The 21,364-nt window shown below is 35.9% G+C and overlaps 1 protein-coding gene across 5 annotated transcripts in view; it reads right to left on the bottom strand.

Moving 5' to 3' along the window:
* The window catches only part of ADGRB3 (adhesion G protein-coupled receptor B3), a 681,550-nt gene that overhangs the window by 351,728 nt on the left and 308,458 nt on the right, over window positions 1–21,364 (bottom strand). For all 5 annotated transcript variants that reach the window (XM_074333154.1, XM_074333156.1, XM_074333155.1 and 2 more), the window contains one exon: window positions 3,465–3,659. In XM_074333154.1, coding sequence (XP_074189255.1) covers window positions 3,465–3,659 — 195 coding nt within the window. The remainder of the gene's footprint in view (window positions 1–3,464; window positions 3,660–21,364) is intronic.

The raw sequence follows: 21,364 nt of genomic DNA, 5'->3' as shown, positions 1-21,364 counted from the left end.
TTTTAAAAGTAAACAAATCCTTGATAATAAATGGAATCACATTAGAAAACTACACTACTAGGACACTTTGCTAATGCAAATCTCAATATTTGTTGGCTCTGAAAGAAATAATGGGGGATTCTGAAAAGACAAAACTACCTATCAGATGTTTTAATGTATATAAAAAAAAAATTCAACCCAAATCATTTATTTACCTTACAGGGCATTTACTAGTTACAGGCTGCACCATACATATTCTTAAGACATCTTTGCCTCCCTTCCTCTTCCCCTCTGATTGCTGTGCATACTCTGTACTCTCCCATGGAGATTGTGAGTTCCTCACAGCCAGCAGCCATCTGCTAAATTTTGTTCATGGTAGGGTATACTCATGTTGATTTGTGAAGCAAGAAGTGTTGCTTAATATCTCACCCATTTAAGGAAGTCATTTGGCATTGAATTTCTTATTTTCACCTTTATAATAAGGGCATGGTTTAAATAATGACTAGTAAGAGCTGTTAGTTGTACAAAGCTCTCTCTACCACAGAGAAACAATAGGGGATTCTCTCAAGCTGTTAATCACCGAAAACAGCAGCCGCTTATGACTTGGAGTGATTGTCAGCTGGGTGTTATGGCCCTCTTCATGACCTGGTTCCCACTGAGTCAGGAATATCAGTTATGGATTTAAGCCATTCTCCTCATCCACTTGCTATCCAACTTTAATATGGCCCTGTAGTGTCGACCTTAAGGACTCATGCTTCTTTTCTGACTCCCATTTCCCTTGACACTTCCCCTGAGCTTTGTAACAAGTGAAAAAAAGCAGTGCCTGTACTTTCTTAAATGGTGGCATGAGAAACATCTGACCTTCCTTTCCTGGCAAGAGAGAGATACCAAAACGCACATCTGCATTGGCAGCAGACACCTGTGGTCCAGAGATTCTTTTGATCCATCAGGTCATTAGTCACCTTCTCAGATAATAAGAGTTGCTACATTTTTTGAGCTCTTGCTATATGCCATATGCTATGTAATTTTTACATAGATCATTTATCCCTCACATGGTGCTACAAGGTAGGTACTGTTATCCCATATAATGGAAGTGAAAATTGAATCACGGAGAGGTTGAGTAACTTGTTTAGCATCACATAGCCAACGAGTGTCAAAGCCATGACCTGAAGCTCAGGATGAAGCATTCTTAATCACCACACAGTACTTACTTCCTTACCTCCCCTATTCTGTCAAGATGATATTAGAATTGCAGCCTAAACACTGCTAATTCTACAAAGGGAATTTGAAAATGCAAAAGAAATTGGAATTCAAGATGAGTTCAGTTTATGCCATATTGAGCTTGAGATGCTAGCCAATAAGAAATGCCCAGAATCCTTGGAAATAGAGAACTGAGGCTTAAGTGAGGTACAGGAAATACTGAGTGAGGTTATAAACTGGAGTTCAAGCAAAGGCAATTAATATATACATAATAGTTATATAAAATTTTCGTGGAAAGTATAATAAAAGAGATACAAATTCTCTGAGATGTCCGAGAAGAGAAAGATCATTTTCAGATGGAGTTTGGGGCTTGCTGATATGGCATTCATAAACACTTGCTAGAGTTGGACTAGGATTTTGATAGGCAGAGATGGAAGAAGGATTTCTAGAAGAGGAAGACATTCCAGATGCCTGAAAAGACACCAGTAAAGACAATGAAATAGAAAAATGCAGCCCCTGTTGTGAGAGAATGACCAGGAAAGCAATGAGCGTAGAATTTGGGGTATATGTGGAGGACAAATGAGAGAGTAGGACGGATATGGAGGAACCTATTTCTAATTATGCCAAAATGACAACAAAACAACCAACCAAATTGCTCTACTTAAGTCAAACCATCTAATAACCATGACTAAGTCGTTGGTTAAACTATTTGCTCACTGAGTCAATGCACTGTAATGAGTAGCTCAATCAAAATACGTTCCCAATAAAGCCTGGTAATCTTAATTGCTTGAATTTCAGAAACTAAAAATCTTAAAGCCCTACATTCTTGAGCGTTAGAAGAGGCCCTAGAGGTTATTTAGTGCACTATTCTGTCTGATGTTTCAACTGTGAACACAAGTGTCTGAGAGTTTTGAAATAACAACTTTCACTTTGTGTCAAGGACTTCAAATGTTATTTTTTTTAATGTAAATGCTAATGGATAGAAGCATTTCAGAACTACAAGGAAAGGTTGTACTTGGCTTACTTTATTAAGTTTTGAAAATTGGAAAGCTGTTTCATTCTGTGTAAGAAAAAAAGTATTTTTGGAATGTTCAAATGATGGTAATCTTCCCATCCCAGCCCCCAATATATTTTTACAATTCAAAATGTATTCCTGGGCACTGGTGATATACTATAGAATGCAGCTCCAATAATTCTCATAGCAGTGACTTTCTACAGTATATGCATATATTTAAGTAATATATGTGTCTCTATTCAAATCAGGGCATCAAATTATGAACAATGCCATGATTCCAAAAAGCCTTCTTTTCCATCTTTCTCTCAATAGCTGATTAAAACAAACAAATAAATAAAACAAAACAAAAAAACCCCTCTGTATTCTCCAAGTGAAATGCAAATAAAACTCCCAAATGAAAAGCAGGCTGAAAGGAAACTACCTGATCTGGGAGTTTTGCCAAACCTTTACTTTAATACAGAAGATACAGAAGAGATACAGAGATACAGAAGAACAGCATGCTGGAAATGCAGAAACCAAGTCAGCATTATTGGCCAGAGTACATTATAGCCTACAGCACAGAAAGAGTTAATCTGAAATGCAAACCAGAGTTGCATTAAATATGCTTTGTTTGCCATTCAACAAGCTTTGTTTTAATGGCAAAGGCAATACTGAAATTGGGTAAGTGCTTAAACTTTATTAAGGAAGTAAATGATGCTGCTCTAGAAATATTCCATGACAAGAAAAATATGCTATGAGGAGTTACAGAATTTCTGATTAGCTTATCTAGAACACGTCTCTATTTGCCTGATATTTTCAGGTGATGGTTCCACAAAATTAAACATGGCCTTCCCACTTCTAATAGAAAAACCCCAAACAAAACTTAAAGTATGCCTTCTTTGCCTGTTATAGTTAATGTGCTTTCATTATGCTTAATGTACTTTTAATAGTCTCCTATGGCAAGATGGTGATATTAAATGTGGGAATAAAATATCCATGATACAACCTTGAATTTGCTATAGCGCCTTTTGTCTGTGGGCTCAAAACACTTCACACACATTCCCATTCAGTGTTTCCTTGAGGCGTATTATGAGCATGTTATGGTTTAGGACATTAGGGAACTGAGGTCATTTCCGGAGCTCACACCAAGCACAAACTGGATGTCTCTCCTATACGAGTGAGCGCTCTCTCTCCCTTCAGGACAGGCTGCCTCCAAGATGGTTGCACTGGCTTCCTCGGGCCAAAAATTGATTGCATCACTAGTCTTCCTTCATGGGATTGTCTCCCTTACCTGGACACCATCGGATGCAGGGATGTAACTTGCCCTTTTAAATGTGTCTGTTACATTTCTGAGGATTTCCACGGACATCAAAAGATCACCTGCGTAGAAATTTTTCCTCTGAGTTAAGTCCAACAGTGTCTTGGTCACTTGGGACATTCCATCACCTGCCAGCATCCGCTGCCCTTTAGCAAGGTGTTCTTTAATCTGAATGGTCAAAAGAACAGAGTAAACATCAGAATCTTCATTACTATTTCTCCACATAGCTTTGTCAAACAAATGTATTTAAAATTGGAGAGTCAACTTTAAAATACCCTTGCAACAGGCAGATATCAAAACTGTAAGTTGTGTGTATCTCACACGCAGATGGAAAACACGCAAAAAAACGAGTTAGTGTACTATACACTTGGGCAGGCTTGATGGACTTGCCTTTATTTTGTTCTCAGAACACACAATGTCACACATTGGAGAAAGTGTGTATTAACTTAGGTTTTTAATTGAAGTAAAAATAAAGATACTTTTGCATGTGGTAAACATGGAGATTGTTTAGTAAGGTATGGTCAGAAACGGGAGATTATGAACACTTCAAATTTCCATTTTTATTAACAAGCCAAGCTTAATAATTTGTCCTTATCTATTAAATACACATTTGTATAGCAGCACAATAAAGTTGTCAAAATGATATTTTAGCTTAAGAAAATATCTCTAAACTTCAGCGGTCTACTATGACATGATTGAAAGCTAGATTACTTTATCTTTATTTTAAATAGAAATAAACTAATAACAACAAAAACAATCCCCCCCACACACACACAAAAAAAAAAAAGAAAAAGAAAAACACCTCTCAGCTAAGTCTTTAGTAGCAGAATAAACATTTAAGATGCGAGGCATAAATTACTTTGATGGCCAGAGAAATATGCTGTCAATTTTCATATTTGCTTATCTTACAGTTCAAAAGTAGAAAAGCATCTTATAGTGTGAAAGAAAGGTAAGGTTAGGAGGGTAAAGTGATAGTAAGGACCCATTGTATTTTTCTTTGTTTACTAAAAGATTAGTCCTTATCATCCCATTGCTACATTCGTGATAAAATAAACTTATCAAAAAATCATGAAATAAACAAGAACACACCAGAGAAATACTGAAATCAAAAGGTGAAGGTGTAATAATCGTAATGGTCAATTTCCCATTAAGACTCATGCCAACAAATCCTGTAAAATATGGTAATCAATCTGAACTAACTCCAAAAGTTAGGACTTTTCTAAAACATGTGTTTTAAAAAGTGATATCTTGCCACTTCAGATAGTTTACTTTTCTTTAGTCTCTCAAACTCTGTCTAAAAATATTTTGGTAAAACGAATATCTTCAGAGACATACCTTATCTCCATTGTGTTATGCTAAAAGATAAAAGGAAAAACAAGTGCAAAAGACGTGAGACAGGCATGTACTTAATGCTATTTGTTTTTAGGTAGTTTATATCTTCTGATTTTCTCCTTTAATTTCTCTGCCTGTCTCCACTAAACAGCAGCCATTTAACCACTGACTAAAGCCCAAAGGACTGGAGTGGCATCGATGACCAGTCATTACCTATCTCTTTCCTAAATTACTGATAAACATTTGCAATTTTATGTTCAGGTCAAGGGTTCTACAATTTCATTTTCTTGCATTGGCTATCTCACCCCCACTCTTACTTTATCTCATGTTTATGCACCAATCAGATTTAGTCCTGGTTCCTTTAAACACTTAAACAGAGTTAATCAATCCCCTTCTCTGTGCTATCTCCTCTTACACCTACATCACTGCATCACACTGAATTATAATCATTTGTACATATGTCTTTCTGCCCCAGGAGTCCTTCTGAACCCTGACTCGTTCACAGCCTTAGGCTACAGCACAGTAAAAGTTTGTTAGAGTACATTAATTTTTTATGCCTTAACTACACCTCTATGATGTAATATAATGGATGGTCTTTGGATCCAGTAGTGCTCAGGTTTTAATTTAAACTTTGCAACTTAATTTTTCATGTAATTGAATCCATAAGAGACTCAGTTTACCATGTCTCCTTTAAGATTTGAAAAACATGCCTATCTGGTTAAAACATTTAAAAAATAATTTTCTTAATTCAAATGAAATCAAATAAGCCTAAGATTATTAGTACAAGCTACTCTATAATAGGAAAGCTTCTCACCTCACCATGGTCTGCGTGCGGTACATGATCTAGTTCCTGGGGACTCCTAATACCTTTCCCCTCATTCACTGTGCTTTATTCACTCCATTCTTTCTTAGTGTGGGGACAGAGCCAGGAGTGCAATTTCCAGGCTCTCGGCCTCACATGGAAAGGTGCTGTCTCAGGTAGTAAATGGCCATCAACTGTGATTGGATGGCCATCAGCTGTGGCTAGTTGGCCATCAGCTGTAACCAGTGAGCCATTGGCCACTAATATAACTGCCTTGGCTATGTTAGCAAAACACGGGGGTTAGCAAGAAGATGATGGCTGAGAAATGCGGATTGCAGTTAGCAAGTGGGGTTTGTTGGTTGACAGAGAAGTGGACGACAGGTTGAAGATCGTGTGGATCCTGTTTCCTGTGTCTCCAACCCAGCCGCTAGCGAGGCTATAGAGGTATGACACCCCTACCTATGGCTCTGTGGGTGTAACTTTTTGCCCTTAGCATATCCTGCATTCCTATGTGGGGAGCAGACCAGAAACCCCCCATGACATCTGCATGACACTTCTTTTTTTTTTTTTTTAAATAGTCCTTAACAACATTAAGCACATGCCTGTCTCAGGGTCTTTGTATTTCCTTTTGCTTTTGCCTGGAATCGTCTTCCTCCAGCGATCCATATGCTTTTCTGTCACTTCCTCAGAGAGGTCTTTTGACTAATATGGTATCCTTGTCATGCATCTTACCTTCCTTCATTGTGCTCAACCTTACCCGCCATTGTGACATTTATTTCATGGCTTATTTGTTTTTTCACATTCCCCACCCCTATAATTAGACTATAAGCCTTGGGAAGAAAGAGACTGTGTCTATATTGTATACTCCTCTATTCCTAGCATCTATAGGATTTGCTCAATATATTGAACAAATTAAATAAATGACTGAAAAAACGAGTCAACTTCCTTCTATTCTCGCATTAGGTTTTAGGATTAAGCTGGGCACACTTGAAAGCTGTCCTAAATCGCTCATCAACATAGTCCATAGCAAACACCAGCATCAAGTAGCATGAGAAATAATCTGACTTAAAGAGACAGTGAAGCTTCTGGGCTTGAAAGGGTCTGGTGCAGTAGATGAAGTGTAAAGAAAGTTTAGAAGTGAAATGAAGTTAATAGGGTATAACCTAAAAATATCATATAATTCAGTCTTTAGTTTTGGGCTGGCAATGCAAACCACATCTGTGATACTCCAAGCCACAGAGAACCTAAATTAGGAATAGAATGCAGCATTGGCTGCCAAGGTAAACATCATCTGACTACTTCAAATCAGCTCCGTATCTACTATTTTGGCAAAGCGTGCCCATGCCTGTGAAGGATCTAACTTGCTCAGGTCTAATGTATCCTTCCTCCCAAACAAAAACAACACAACGCTGTGATCTTGAATAAAATATTTAGGCATGTTTTCTGTTTGCAATAAAAATAGTACAGAAGTCATTGGATGGCTCAGCTCATCAGAGATAGGAAAGGCAGTCTTTCACGTCTGGGTCAGCATCAAATGTGTTCCCCCACCCACAGTCAGTAGTAAATTAACATCAGTGCCATCTGACAGCTGCTTATCCGGCTTATGTGGAATGAGTTGTTCTCAGTCTAGCTCTTTGCAGACAGGTGCCCAAATCACACCACCAGCTCTCACAATTGGCATTTATTAGCATCTTTCCTGGCGTTGTCAGTGGAAAGCTCCCGGAACAAATACCTTGAAATTATTTGCACGCACTAGTGTAGACTTTCAGTAGAATTTATGAAGGGTATCAAGAGTGTTCAGATAAGGCAGGTTTCCATCCAGAACATACTTAGTTGATAAAAAATTCATTCCAGTTTCTTGATATTCCTATCAAGTGTGCTGTCAAAGGTTCTTTCCTTACCTTGTGACTAACCTTTTACTACCTTTCCCTAGAATGACTAATCCATGTTTCTCTGCAGGTCTGTTTTTTTCTCTTTTCTGGGTCATGAAGAAGTAAAGTTCAGATTGGGTTTGCTCAATTTACATTTTTTTTCTACGTCAGATTATTCTTTACTTACATTCCACCTCTCTTCTTTTGTTTTTATTTCTATGATTTAACTCCCATCCAATCCTTTTTCAATCTTTCCCTCTCTCAAAAAAATGGCTTGATACTGTATATCTTATTTAAATACTAACTTCTAATATTGCTACTTCATTTCAACTATTATCTTCTTTCTGATTCTCTTCAAAATAAAAATCAAAAGTATGAAATCTGATTTGAACCTCACACTCTTTAGGTTAAAATTAAACTCAACAATTACCTATTAAGCATTCTATCTGGAAATCTTACTAGTATATTATGTTTAAAGAGCAGGTGGAATCTTAAAACTTGGATTTAAATTGTGGTTCTACTATTTATGACATAAGACCACTAGACAAATTATTTGCATCTTTCCTAGGATCATCTGATCTGTCTGCAAAAAGAAGTGCATTATCATCACATGGTTAATACAAAGATAGAGGTTAAAAGTGACATTCAGTGACTGTTTCCCCTTCTACTCTTCCCATCTTCAACTTCTAATTCCTCTAAATACTATGTAATGTTTTTCCTATCTATTCTTATTATGGGCAAGAGATAGATCTCGGTGCAGGTCTGCACCACCTCCATCACACTCACTAGAATAGTCTCCTAAATGGCCTTATCGAGAGTCTTTCTCAATGCTAAACTATCCTACCTTTCACATCTCTGAACATGTCATTTAAATCAAATACACTTTCCATTGTTTGACTTATAACACCATCCAAATATTATCTTAACCATAATTCCAATCTTTTATCTCAGTGTCTTCATTTTACCCATCCCAACACTATTCTCTCACTATTTTTATTAAATTAGTGATCATTTCAGTCTTATTCTTCCATCTTTATTGCCACTTAGTAATTTAATCCCCCTTGAGTTGAACTCCTCAAATTAGTCTTTACTATATTATTATTTTTAATTTTAAACTAGTAGTACTTTTTAATCAATCTACTTATTCCAGTATTGCTTCTTCATCATTGCTTCTTGAATTATCTTCTTTTTTTACAGCGTATTTTCCTTCGTTTTCTAATATTTTAGTAATTATTTTAGTAAGATTCTATGATTGGTAACTCTTCCAAATCTTTGACTTATTTTTCTTTTTTAAAGTTTTACTCATTTTCAATTAATCTTTTAGGCAGGGATGCTTTTTATTTTCTCTTTAGTATTTTCATAATTTGATTTTAGTGCTTCTTTTGTTGCAAGTATATAGTCCCCTATCAGTTAAACCATCCGATCTTTTGTAGATTACCAGTCTTTACTTTGTGGTAACTTTTAAGATTTTTCTTTTTGTCTTTAGTGTAATGCAGATTAAGTTTATGTTGATTTGCTTTTATTAGGAACATTTTTAAATCTGAATATCTTATCTGTCTTCAAATTTGGAAAACTGTTATGCACTAACTCATTGAATATTGTCTCTTCGTCAATCTCTTTGTGGTCTCTTTCTGGAATATATTTCTATTATATTATACACATTTCTATTAAATATATACTAAATTTTCTCATTCTATTCTTTATTTTCTAAATTATCTTTTATATTTTTCATTTCTTTATCTATCATGGCTTCTGAGTGATCATTTTTCAGGCCTACATTCAAATCACTAACACTTTCTTCAATTGTGTCGAATTGGCTATTTATTCATTAATTTCAATGACAGTATTTTCCATTTATAGAAGTTCCATTTAATCTTTTTCATATTCTTCCATTGCTTAACTGTGTTTTCTCTTAAATTGTTCTAAATAAATGTTATACTTTATTTCATATTTGCTATTATTTTTACTGCTGCATTGCTAATTCTCCTGGTTCCTGCATTTGCTGATTTTTCCTCATGATATTTATAATTACTGAGAACTCAAATTCAGTAGGGTGTATTTGTCTTTTGGGAGCCCCAAGTTGCTGGTTTATGAAAGAGGTGCTAGAGACTGGTTTTGACTGTGTTTACTTAGGGTGGGTATGTTTCTCTGATGGTGGGGCCCTCAGGCAGTTCAATGATACAGAATCATTATACGCTATTGCATATTAATTCCTTCTCTTTATAGCTCAGGCTAGGAGTGTCCATTTTTGAAAAGTGTATTTTTTTTCCCTTTTTTCTCCCAAAACCATGTCTGAAATGCAAATTTCTGAGATACATCCTAGACATGCAGGATTTTTCTAGTCCATGATGCCAGACTAGCCAAGATAGTGCCGGATCATTGCAGTGGGCTTGGTATAGCATCACTGCTTTGGTGTGAAGGGTCTTGTCAGCAACCCCAAGCGGGTTTTAAAATCTCAGCCTCCATGACCTAGAACTAACATATAGCCTGAAATATTCACGGGCTCCTGAACCATCCATTTTCCTCCATAGCTCTGGCTGGGTTTCTTTTTCTTTCTTTCTTTCCCTTCTTTCCTTCTTTCCTTCTTCTTTCTTCCTTTCTTCCCTCCCTCCCTCCCTCCCTCCCTCCTTCTCTCCCTCCCTCCCTCCCTCCCTCTTTTCCTTCCTTCCTTCCTTCTCTTCATTTTTGGTATTTAAGAATTCCCCTCTATTCTGTCTAAGAATTCCCCATGGATCCTATCTTTGCTCCCTGACTCGTACTCTTCTGTAAATTTAAATGTTCTTCCCAAATCCTTTTGTTGTTATTTTTCCTTTATTCTTCTGAAGTCTTTTCAGATAACTGTGAGCATGATATGATCTCTACTTTCAAACCTCATAGAAGTAAATCTTACTTTATCTTATATTATTATAGGTTTGTGTTCTTCTCCATTTTGCTAGACTATAAACTCCTAAAGGGCCTATAGTTTCTTATTCATCTTTATTTCCCCTGTAATTTCTAGCACCCTTTCTGACACACAAAAGTATCTGCTCAAAATGCTTGCTAAATTAAACTGAAACTACAGAAGTATTTTTATTTCCTTCTGTCACTATCATCCTCAAACATTGACAAGGTAAAAACAGCAGTCCATGATTATTCAAAACAAACAAATATATAATAATTGAAGAACTTTTACATTTCCTGACATAATTGCCTTTTAAAACATATACCATAAATATAAATAGGCAAATGATTTCAGAAATTTTAAATATCTACTGTTATAGTTATATAATTTCTACCTTTAGAAAATAATAACAACTGATGGATCTTGAGAGTATTATGCTAAGTGAAATAAGTCAGACAGAAAAAGTCGAGAACCATATGACTTCACTGATGTGTGGTATATAAAACTGAAAACAACAAAGAAACAAGACAAAAATGAAGAAAAAAACCTCATAGACACAGAAAATAGATTAGTGGTTACTAGAGGGTAGAGGGGGAGGAGGATGAAAGATGAGGGTAAACAGGATTAAATATATGGTGATGGAAGGAAAACAGACTCTGTGTGGTGAACACGCAATGTGAGATATAGATGATGTATTACAGAATTGTACACCTGAAATCTATGTAACTTTACTAACAATTGTCACCCCAATAAACTTTAATTAATTAAATAATAATAATAATAATGATAATAGCAACAGTGATATAGTATTTACCGAGTGCAGATTGTATAGTAAGAATGGGACTGTTTTACATGAGTTACCTAATTTGAGTTTTAAAACAGCTATTGGAAGTGTCATAATTACCCACATTTTACAGATGAAGGAGTAGAGACTCAGTGTGGTAAACTGAATTCCCCAGAATTGTATAGCTCTTAAATTGTGCCAAGATTTGAGCTCAGACAGTTTTATTGCAGAGGCCATTCTGTTAACCACCACTCAGGTTTTATATAATGTTTTTATTAGAACTGTCAAGATGCTTAAGTACTTAAAAATAATTCTCAAACATGTGTGTTTTAAGGAGACATTAAATCTTTCTCCTATGAAGAAAGAATATGACAAGCAAGAGACTTGAAACAACTTGCCAGGCTGTTGAGATATTGCCAATTATTTGAGTAGTGGTCAATACTTCGGAATGTAAGGTATAAAAGTTCCTAATGCCATCTACCAATATCTATAAAATATTTTGTAGGTAGTTTTATTCAAGTGGGTAAAAAAAAGCCCCCAAGGAGACATTAAGTATTCTATATCCCTTGGGCTGTATTTTGTGATTTTCTTTATTCAATCACTGAAATAGTTCAGAAAGGTTTAATAATTTAAATATTTCCCAAAATTATAATTATCAGTGATGATGCCTGCTCACATTGTAGCACTTGGTAAGCATTTTTGCTCCAAAGGACACGTTTTAAAAGTTTCTGTGTCATTCACATTTAATACTGTTGACAAGATCAACAGTGAAAGGAAAAAAAACTGAAGTCTAAAAATAGTTGCTTTTTATAGTTCCACATTAAGCCTCCTTGCTCTTTGTATACAGAGAGATGTGGTGAGGGTCATGGTTTAAAGAGTAGGTGTGTTTCTGAAATAACCTTATTCTTTTCACTTCATGCCTCCTACTGTCAGTTACAGTTGCCTCTATTGTGGGAAACCTAAAAAAAGATTTATCGTAGTCACTGTGCAAAAGACACACTTTAAACATCATATATTTATATATTAGTTTTAGCATCAACTCCTACAATCCATCTGTAAGGTATGTTAAAAGTTCACATAGCTCTAAGTGCCTTCAATTAAAAGATAATTATACTAGAAACTTCTTTTCACAAAGCAATAATCTAAATATACATCTTTTGCTTCAGTTTATAATTGTCATTTTCTAAGATGAAAGTCACTCACTAGATATTAATATTAAATTATTTACAGATCTTTCTGGTGTCTACAGATGAGAAATAGCATTCTCTATGGAAAAGAAAGCATACTCTTTGCTCTCTAATACATATATGGTTCTTATTTTCCCTATATTTGACACCCAAAGCTTGTGTTCCTCTTAGAGCTATCCTAGGGCTAGGAGTTCAAATTTGAAAGATAATTCTTGTCTAGAGAAAACACAATAGGGAAGATTTAGCCCCCAATTCCTCTGTATAAATTATAGGTGCATTTGCACAAAGCCCAGGATGAATAACATTTGGCCATAGGGCATTAGGTAGCCCAGTTTCTTGCCCCAGGATTTCCTGAAGTGAGAGATAGGATGCGATGACTTTGGGGATAGCAAGGTATTCTTATGAGAATAAACTTAGTCATGAAGAAAATTGATAAAGAAAACTGACTCAGGTATATTATGCTTATTTCCCTGGAAAGCCTAGAAATGTCCAATATAAGAATGAGAGCACAGTAAATTTACCTACCCAGTTTGAAAAACAAAAAGAAAAAAACAACAAATAAAATAGAAATAGCTTTAATATCAGAGGTTTTGGGTAGACAATTCCCAAGCAAAGGACATAGATAGGCCGGATTTCTCTTAAGATCAAAGAGATTTAGACATTGTTATTATTCCCAGCCAGGGATAGAATTAGAGCACCCTCCATGAGTTCAAAGCAGTATAGTGGTCACAGAGTAGGACCCAAACGTTCAGGAATATTTTCAATGGGAGGCAAAGCATTAAGTAACCCAGTATTTATGTCAGGATTTTTCAATTCAATTTCCATTACTTGAGTTTTCTAGTTTTAGGGACTTGCCTCAGTCAGAATGGGATAGGTTATACTATGGTAACAAACAACTCCCAAATCTCAGAAATAAATCTCAAAGATTTATTTCTCACTCACACTATACACTCCGCCCAGACCATCAGGGAGGGTCTGTTTGTCATCGTCATTCAGGGCTTTGGCATGATGGAGGATCAGAGATTTTACATTGGCAATGACAGTCTCAGGCCTGACATGACAAAGATCACTTCCATACACAACCAATGGGCCTGAACTAGTCACATGTGGACACTTAACTTCAAGGGGGGAAAAAACACAATCCCCTATGTGCCCACGAGAGGAAAGTGAGATATCACCTAATAATAATATGTCTGTGATGGTATGGAGCTTGTTAGAAACGTAGACGTCATTTAACTTCTTCGCATCCATCCACCAATAGTTTACTTTTTAGAAATTGTACTTCTTTTACATTTTTTTTAACATTTTAGTTCTTTGCACTTATCCCCCAAAACTTCAGCCTTAGATACAATGTCACAGTGCTTCTTAAACTTTAATGTGCTTGTGAATTGCAAGGGAACTTTTCAAAATGCAGATTCTGACTAGGTAGGTCTGGAACAGGGTCTGAGTTTCTACGTTTCTAACAAGCTCCCAGGTGCTGCTGACAGTTCTGATCTTCAGAGAACATTCTGGCTCTACCAAATGCCTTTTTTGCACCTGCATCCAAGTAGTTCAACTTTGCTGGAAGAAAAAAAAAAAAATCACAATGAAACTGACTAGCTGTACTCTTAAATTCTTAATTTCAAACCTTAGTAGAATATAAGCTTTGACAACCCCTGAACCCACCTGCCTCAAGCTATTCCGCATTGTCTTGCCTTCCTCATTTCAGCCAAATGTGCTCCTTTTACCTTAATAAAGGATACCATCATCTCTCGTCTGGATTACTACATCAGGCTTCACAGGTTCCAGTCCCGCCACCTTATAGTCTACTCTCCATAGAACAGCCGTAAGACCCTCTTTAATTAGACTGAATCATGTCTGTCCTCTATTGTCCATGGCTTCCCTTTGCACCGAGAATAAAATCCAAACTCCTAGCAAAGGCCTTGAAGGCATAGAATCATTTTTTTCCCTACCTAGTTCTCCAATCTCATCTCATGACAATCTCCTTTTTGCTCACTACCTCTAGCCACTGGATCACCTTTAAGTTCCTTAAAGACCTCAAGGTTTACCATACACTCTTCTCTCAGATTGGAATGAACTCTCATTTCCCTGACAAACTCATTCTCTCTATTCTTTGCATGTCTAGATCCATCTCATCTTTTGAATCATGGTATTAAATGCTATTTCCTCATGGAGATCTCAATGATTTTTATGTCTAAAGCAGTCTCCAAACATTTATTCCGTATGTTGGAAGTTTGTTAATTTCCTTTGACATATCACGATTTGTAGTTTGTTTATCTCTTCTCCTGTCTATTTTGTATGTGTTGCGTGTGTCACATTTCAAGTTGCATCCTCAGGTCCTTGCCCTATAGTGCACAGAGTTCAAGTTCAGTGAACACTTGTAAAATAAATTAATGGGTAGATGAATGGATGGATGGATGGATGAACAATATAGTCTATTTTCCTTTTAAGAGCTTTTCCATTCACATTAGCCTAAATATAATTATCTGTACAAGCATATTCTATTAAATCCTCCTATAAATACATGTCAAATCAGTCAATTTTAATGGCTAAAACTAACTCCAACATTTCTTGTCTTTAGTCACACTAAATCCATAATCTGAGAGTAGTTTAAAAATCTCTTGAGCTTTCATAGATACAATCATTAATATGTTGTAATTTTTTGTTTGTTTGTTTGTTTCTAAAGAGAAAAAAAATATATATATAACTATTAGAAGTATTTCATTGTACGTCTACACGATAGTCTCCCTTAAAATTCCCTAGGAAACACAATCATATGTGCCTAAAGATTTTTCCTTTTTTATAATACAGTTGAAATGTACTGGTTTAATAGAGTGTAGTAATTCATGTAAGGCCACTGCTTTTGCCAACACAATTAGAAAAATCCATATAAATTATAAAAATCATACTCTTCAGAGCATCTGAGAGCTACGAATGAGATAATTTTCCAGGAAGAGGAGATCCTATCTGAGGTAAGCCAATAATTTCATCTAGTTTCTTTTTTTTTCCTTGAGAATGTTTGCTAAATCTATGCAAGAAGGGAACATCAGGTGTGGCCCAAGCAGAGGCCCTCTAGCAGAAAGAGACACTAATATGTTTTTGGTTTCCCAGGGCTGAAGAAATTTATTAGAAATTTGAGAGTCCCTAAAAATGCTGCTGGGATTTGTCTCCATCAGACATTTATTGAATTTCTGAGCTGTTTAGGAAGCTGAGGATTTAGGATGAAAACTTCTAAAATGCAGAAGGCAATGTTCTCCATCCTTGTAAGTAGGTATTTAGGAATAAACGCCTCGTGAGGAAGGAGTCCAGCTTCAAGCCACCAACTGGTCTTCTCCTCAAGATATCGGATATATTTGAAATTTCTTGGGCAGAAAACTGGAGTACTGACCTGGGACCTTTTGAAGGGCAGAGGTGAAATTTCTACAGTTTCTCGGGGTTAATGAGATGGGCACATATAGGCTCTCCATCCAAAATCCATAAGAGACACAGTGGACGAAGGGGATTAAGCAAATGTCATCTCACTAAAATTGCAAAACAGCCTCTATCCAAACCAACCCTTGACTGCACTGAGATATCAGCTCCTCACTGTATTTGGATAATCAAGGAAAGGGGGAATGCTTTTTAGTAGACATTCCCTTTATCTGAAGACCCGACATTTTTTTTTTTTTAACACAATGACTGACAGTCAATCAAAAATTACTAAGTATGTCAGATGATGTGACTGACAGAACAAAATAAAAGAAGCCAGTTCACAGATTATCCAGATATTGGGCTAAGCTAATAAGGAATTTAAAATGATTCTGCTTAAAATGTTAAACAGGATAGAGTTTAAAAATAGGACAAAGTAGACTTTGTCCACTTTTTTTTTTTTTAAGATTTTATTGGGGAAGGGGAACAGGACTTTATTGGGGATCAACAGTGTGTAATTCCAGGCCTTTTTTCCAAATCAAGTTGTTGTCCTTTCAATCTTAGCATTCAGCTTCAAGTTGTTGTCCTTTCAGTCTTAGTTGTGGAGGGCGCAGCTCAGCTCCAGGTCCAGTTGCGGTTGCTAGTTGCAGGGGGAACAGCCCACCATCCCTTGTGGGAGTGAGGAATTGAACTGGCAACCTTGTGGTTGAGAGCCCGTGCTCCAACCAACTGAGCCATCCAGGAGGCAGCTCAGCTCAAGGTGCCGTGTTCAATCTTAGTTGCAGGGGGCAGAGCCCACCATCCTTGGCAGGACTTGAGGAATTGAACTGGCAACCTTGTGGTTGAGAGCCCACTGGCCCATGTGGGAATTGAACCGGCAGCCTTCGGAGTTAGGAGCATGGAGCTCTAACTGCCTGAGCCACCAGGCTGGCCCAACTTTGTCCATTTTTTGATAGAGAATTTAAAAAGAGCTGGGATCTAAATAAATAAATAAATAAATAAATAAATAAATAAATAAATAAATAAATACTTCAGGAATGTATAGTCTAGCCAAGAGTTAGTGACCTACAATCTGTGGGTCTCATCCTGCCTACTGCCTGTTTTTGTATAAAGTTTTACTGGAAGACAGCCGTGGTCACTTATTGTTTGTGGTTGCTCTTTGGATACAACAGCAGAGTTGAGTAGTTATGACAGAGAACATATGGTCTGTAAAGTTGAAAATATTTGTTGTCTTGTCCTTGATATAGCTTGTGAACTTTGACAAATGAATTGCTTAGAATATCAAAATTTAATTAATACCTTCCTTCCAAATATATGTGTGTGGATATATATATATATATATATATATATATATATATATATGAGATTTATTTATTTATTTATTTACACCACCACCCCCCCATTAGCTCCTTGAGGGGAGGCAGCATTCAATTATGTGAGTTATTTTTTGCTGAACAGTAAACTCATAATTTTATTCAGGATCCTATGTTAAAGATTTTGGAATTGTGAAGGTGAATTCAGATCCCAAAACTGTAACTTGTGATCTTGAATAAAATTGTGAGGATTTTGTTCATTTTAGAGGAAGTAATGTTCAACTTTTCCTTGGCATTGTTGGATTTTGCAATGATTCGTTGAACTCTGGGAGCGATGACTTTGACATACTTTTGAAATTTGGCAACAAGACTAAAAAGCAGTCGAGTGCTATGTTAAGTACTTAATTAGTCATAATAATAGTTCAGATTTATTGAATGTGTACTATGGTAAAAATTGATATGGGCTGGTAACAACTCCGTTTAATTGACCTTGAGTAACCTTCCAACTGGTATTCTTGAAGAACTCTAATGTGATTATAATGTTCAGCCAGGATTAAGAAACTAATGATCTAACTTCTTTTCTCTGCTTTCCCCATCACTTGCTGTTTTCCAGCCATATTATACTACAAAAATCTTGCAGAACAAGTAACTCCTGTCACTCAGGCTCACTCACCTCAACTTAACTGATGAATATTAGAAAACTAAAATCATCTGCTATTCCCCTGGCACTGGACCAGATTGATGGGTTCTTTGTTTCTTAATTGCTCATTTAAAAAACAATGATTTTCATACTTTTTGTCTCAATAAGTATTTGTTGTAAAGAAAAAAGCTGTGGTTGCTATTGTATTCTTTCCTCCTTCTAATTAAGCTGCAGTAATACAATGTATTGCCTGACATTTGTGGAATGAGGGGTGGCCAAAAAGGTGTGATACATGAGACATTTTGCTGCAATGGAGCAAAATTCACCTGAAAGGTAGAGAATATGGGGAAAAAATAAAGCAAACCTATTCTGTTTTTCTCTTTCTGTCTCTCTCTTCTTCCCCCTCACCCCTTCCCCACACCCAGCTATCTATCACTAGCTTTATCTTCTCTCCTAATGAGCCATTCATAAAAGTAGAGGAAAAGAGGAGGAACAAAGACCTTAAACCAGGATTCAAGCTCTTTGATATCCCTTCAGTCAACTTTTCAATTACTAGATAGATTATTGCTCCAACTTCTGTCTTTAAAATGTTTGTTAAATGAAGGTTTGAAAACTAGAAACAGAGGTTTTAAGGAACAATGACTTAAATGGGAGCATTTATACCCAATTATTTGTATAGTCATATGGAGGGATTTCTGTTAGAGGAGTATCTTTGATCTTTCTCAGTCACCCATTAATCACTCTTCCCCAAGGAAGGAGGAGTGACTTACCTATCTGATAAGTTTAGGAGAAAGCATTGGTATTCTTGGTTCAATTCCTTTTGCTTTAGAGAGCTGTTTACCTCCAGAGACATGCTTTCTGCTATTTCTATGCAGTCTGTCACTGTGTGTGTGTGTGTGTGTGTGTGTGTGTGTGTGTGTGTAGTGTATATCTGTATGTGTGTAAAAGAGACAGAAAGAGGGAGAGAGAGAAAAGAAGAAGGGGAAGGAGGAAAAGGAGGAGGAAAAGCAGGAGGAGAAGCAGCTGCCTGTGATTGTCTGGGTGGATCAGAGACAAAGTGGGTCTGTTTAATTCTGAGAGATTCTGGCCCACTTGGCCACAATATTTAGCCATGTTCTCCTAACAGCTTGATAAGTAACAAGAGATTGTATTCTTAATTTGTCTGACTCCTGTGCCTAGTTCTCACAGGTTCTGAAATTATTCCTCCCTTGTTTGGTAAATAATTCAGAAAATATCCCAGAGTATAAAATGAAACACTAACACGTGGAAAAACATGAAATTTCCAATAATCCCACTACATTTAACACTTTATGCTTCTACCCTCAATTTTTAAAACTGTGTACATTTATTTGTGGCTTGTCTTTTTTATAAACAAAAGTTGGATCAGTGTTTAATTTTGCATCTTATAAAGTTTCCCAACAAACTTTGATTATTAGCGTATATTGACTTTGTTTTCTGCAATTGCAAAATAATTTCATAAAGTAATGTTATCAATCATTTCACATTTCTAAATATTTTGGGGCTAGGAAAATTTCACATGAGGGGTAATACTTATTAAATTCACATGGTTAAAATTCATGAACATTAAGTTTGGTGCATCACCCTCTCAGAAACCTCCAGCTGCTGGTACCCTCCCCCTGATAACAAAAGTAGCACAGTCATCATTCTTTATACAAGCATCTACAGAATATGTAGTATACGCTTACCATTGTGTTTGGTACTAGAGAAATTAAGATTGAGTAAACATGGTTTCTGTCCTCAAAGAATTCAAACTAAATGTCAATACAACAGATTATTTTATATATTAAACTGATTAATCATTCCATTTTGTCTACCTCAATTAGTTTATAATAAGAGTTCATAAACATATTCAACTAATGTTTGGTGATGATAAAATGTCATTTCAAACTTAGTCTATTAATATTTATTTACAAAATCTTTATATGAAATATTATATGGTGTGGTTGTATGTGTGTACATATATTGTAATCTATATATAAAAGAATTGGAAAATACAGATCTACCTATTTTAAATAATTTTCTGTAGTAGGTGACAATTAACATTTAATGAGTTTTATGACTACAGAGGGGCAAGAAATGAAATCCCCCAAGGAAAATAGAACAAATGAAATGATGACCTCTACTAGAAAGAAGATGCAGAGTCTTCAAAGTAACTTAAGAATTGGTGGGAGTCAGAATGGTTCTATTATGTAATATATCATAAGCACTATCTAACTTTGCTACTCAGACAAAGCATGGGAAATGACAGAAGTAAGAGCATGTGGGGAAACCGATTTCATTTCCATTTCCAATTGACTTTGTTTAGAGTACACGATGAAGTCGATGTATTAGGTAAGCATTCTTTAAGGCATAAATTGGCCCTATACTTCCCTAAACATGAAAAGGAGAAGATCGTGATCCCTAGGCAAATGCTAGATGGGTGTATGTATGCCTTTATAAGTGTGTCTACATTTCTGTATGTGTTTATTAATATAATCCACGTGTAAAAACACATGTGACATCAATCTTACCCATCCATCCATCCATCCATCCATCCATCCATCCATCCATCCATCCATCCATGCATACATACATTTACCTATGTACCTACCCATCCTTGTATATCTATCTATAGTTTTTCGCATGTACAATTCAATGTAATATGTTGAGTTCTAAAATTTTACTCCTATTGAAATATTTTTTAACTCACTGCATTGTCTGTACATACAGATATGAATACCTCAGAGTTGCATAGCTCTTTTACAATTTGCAAACATTACACATATAGTATCTCATCTACTTGTCCTCAACACCTCTAGAGGTACTATAAATGATGATACTAATTTCATTTTGCAAATAGCAAGCCATGACTTGAGTAAGATCATCTGACATTTCCAAAGGGCACTCAACTAGAAAATCTAGGGCAGATGACTTCAAATCAAAGTTCAGGAGGCATCATGGCCTCCAGGAAAGACGTCAAGGCTTTAGAAAAACTGTTCCTGGGGCAAAACGTTCACACTTTGCCTCACTTAACTGAATTGCTCTCCTGAAGAACTTCAGTTTCTTTCTATGCAGACTAAGGCTACCCACCTGGTAGGTTCTTGAGAGGATTGGAATTAATTTATGAAAGTGCCCAAACGAGGGTCTGGTACTTTGTAGAGCTCAATGGGGGTGCTTTTGATTCTACAATATCATGCACTTGATTTATGTATGCAGTTCAACAATATCATGTACACGTTGGTTGTCAAATTACTGACTGATTTCTACGGGATTCACAATTGGAGATCAATTCACAGAATGTTTCTATTTCTCTCTATTATAAGATGACCTATACTTACAGAAAGTCAATTCATTGAAATATTAGTGTACAAAGCACTTATTTAGAAAGTAAAAACTTTCTGAAAAAAAGTGGTATTATTTATTCTTCACAAATTTGTAAGGATGGACTTATGATTTACTTAATCCATATAATTATTCCTATTCATTACCATGAATAAACAAAGAATTGAATATGGATGTTATTAAGATTAAGTAAACAAAGTCTAATGTCTAACACTAGAGAAAAAATTCATTAAAATTTCACTCAGAAGAAAGTTTTTGGTTGTGCTTAATTCTGAATTACACTGGTCTGAGTGTTGACAGCTATTAATAAAAG

Source organism: Rhinolophus sinicus, linkage group LG05 (genome assembly GCF_036562045.2).
Source record: "Rhinolophus sinicus isolate RSC01 linkage group LG05, ASM3656204v1, whole genome shotgun sequence".
NCBI classification, from domain to species: domain Eukaryota; kingdom Metazoa; phylum Chordata; class Mammalia; order Chiroptera; family Rhinolophidae; genus Rhinolophus; species Rhinolophus sinicus.
This window is presented reverse-complemented; position numbering and strand designations above follow the sequence as displayed.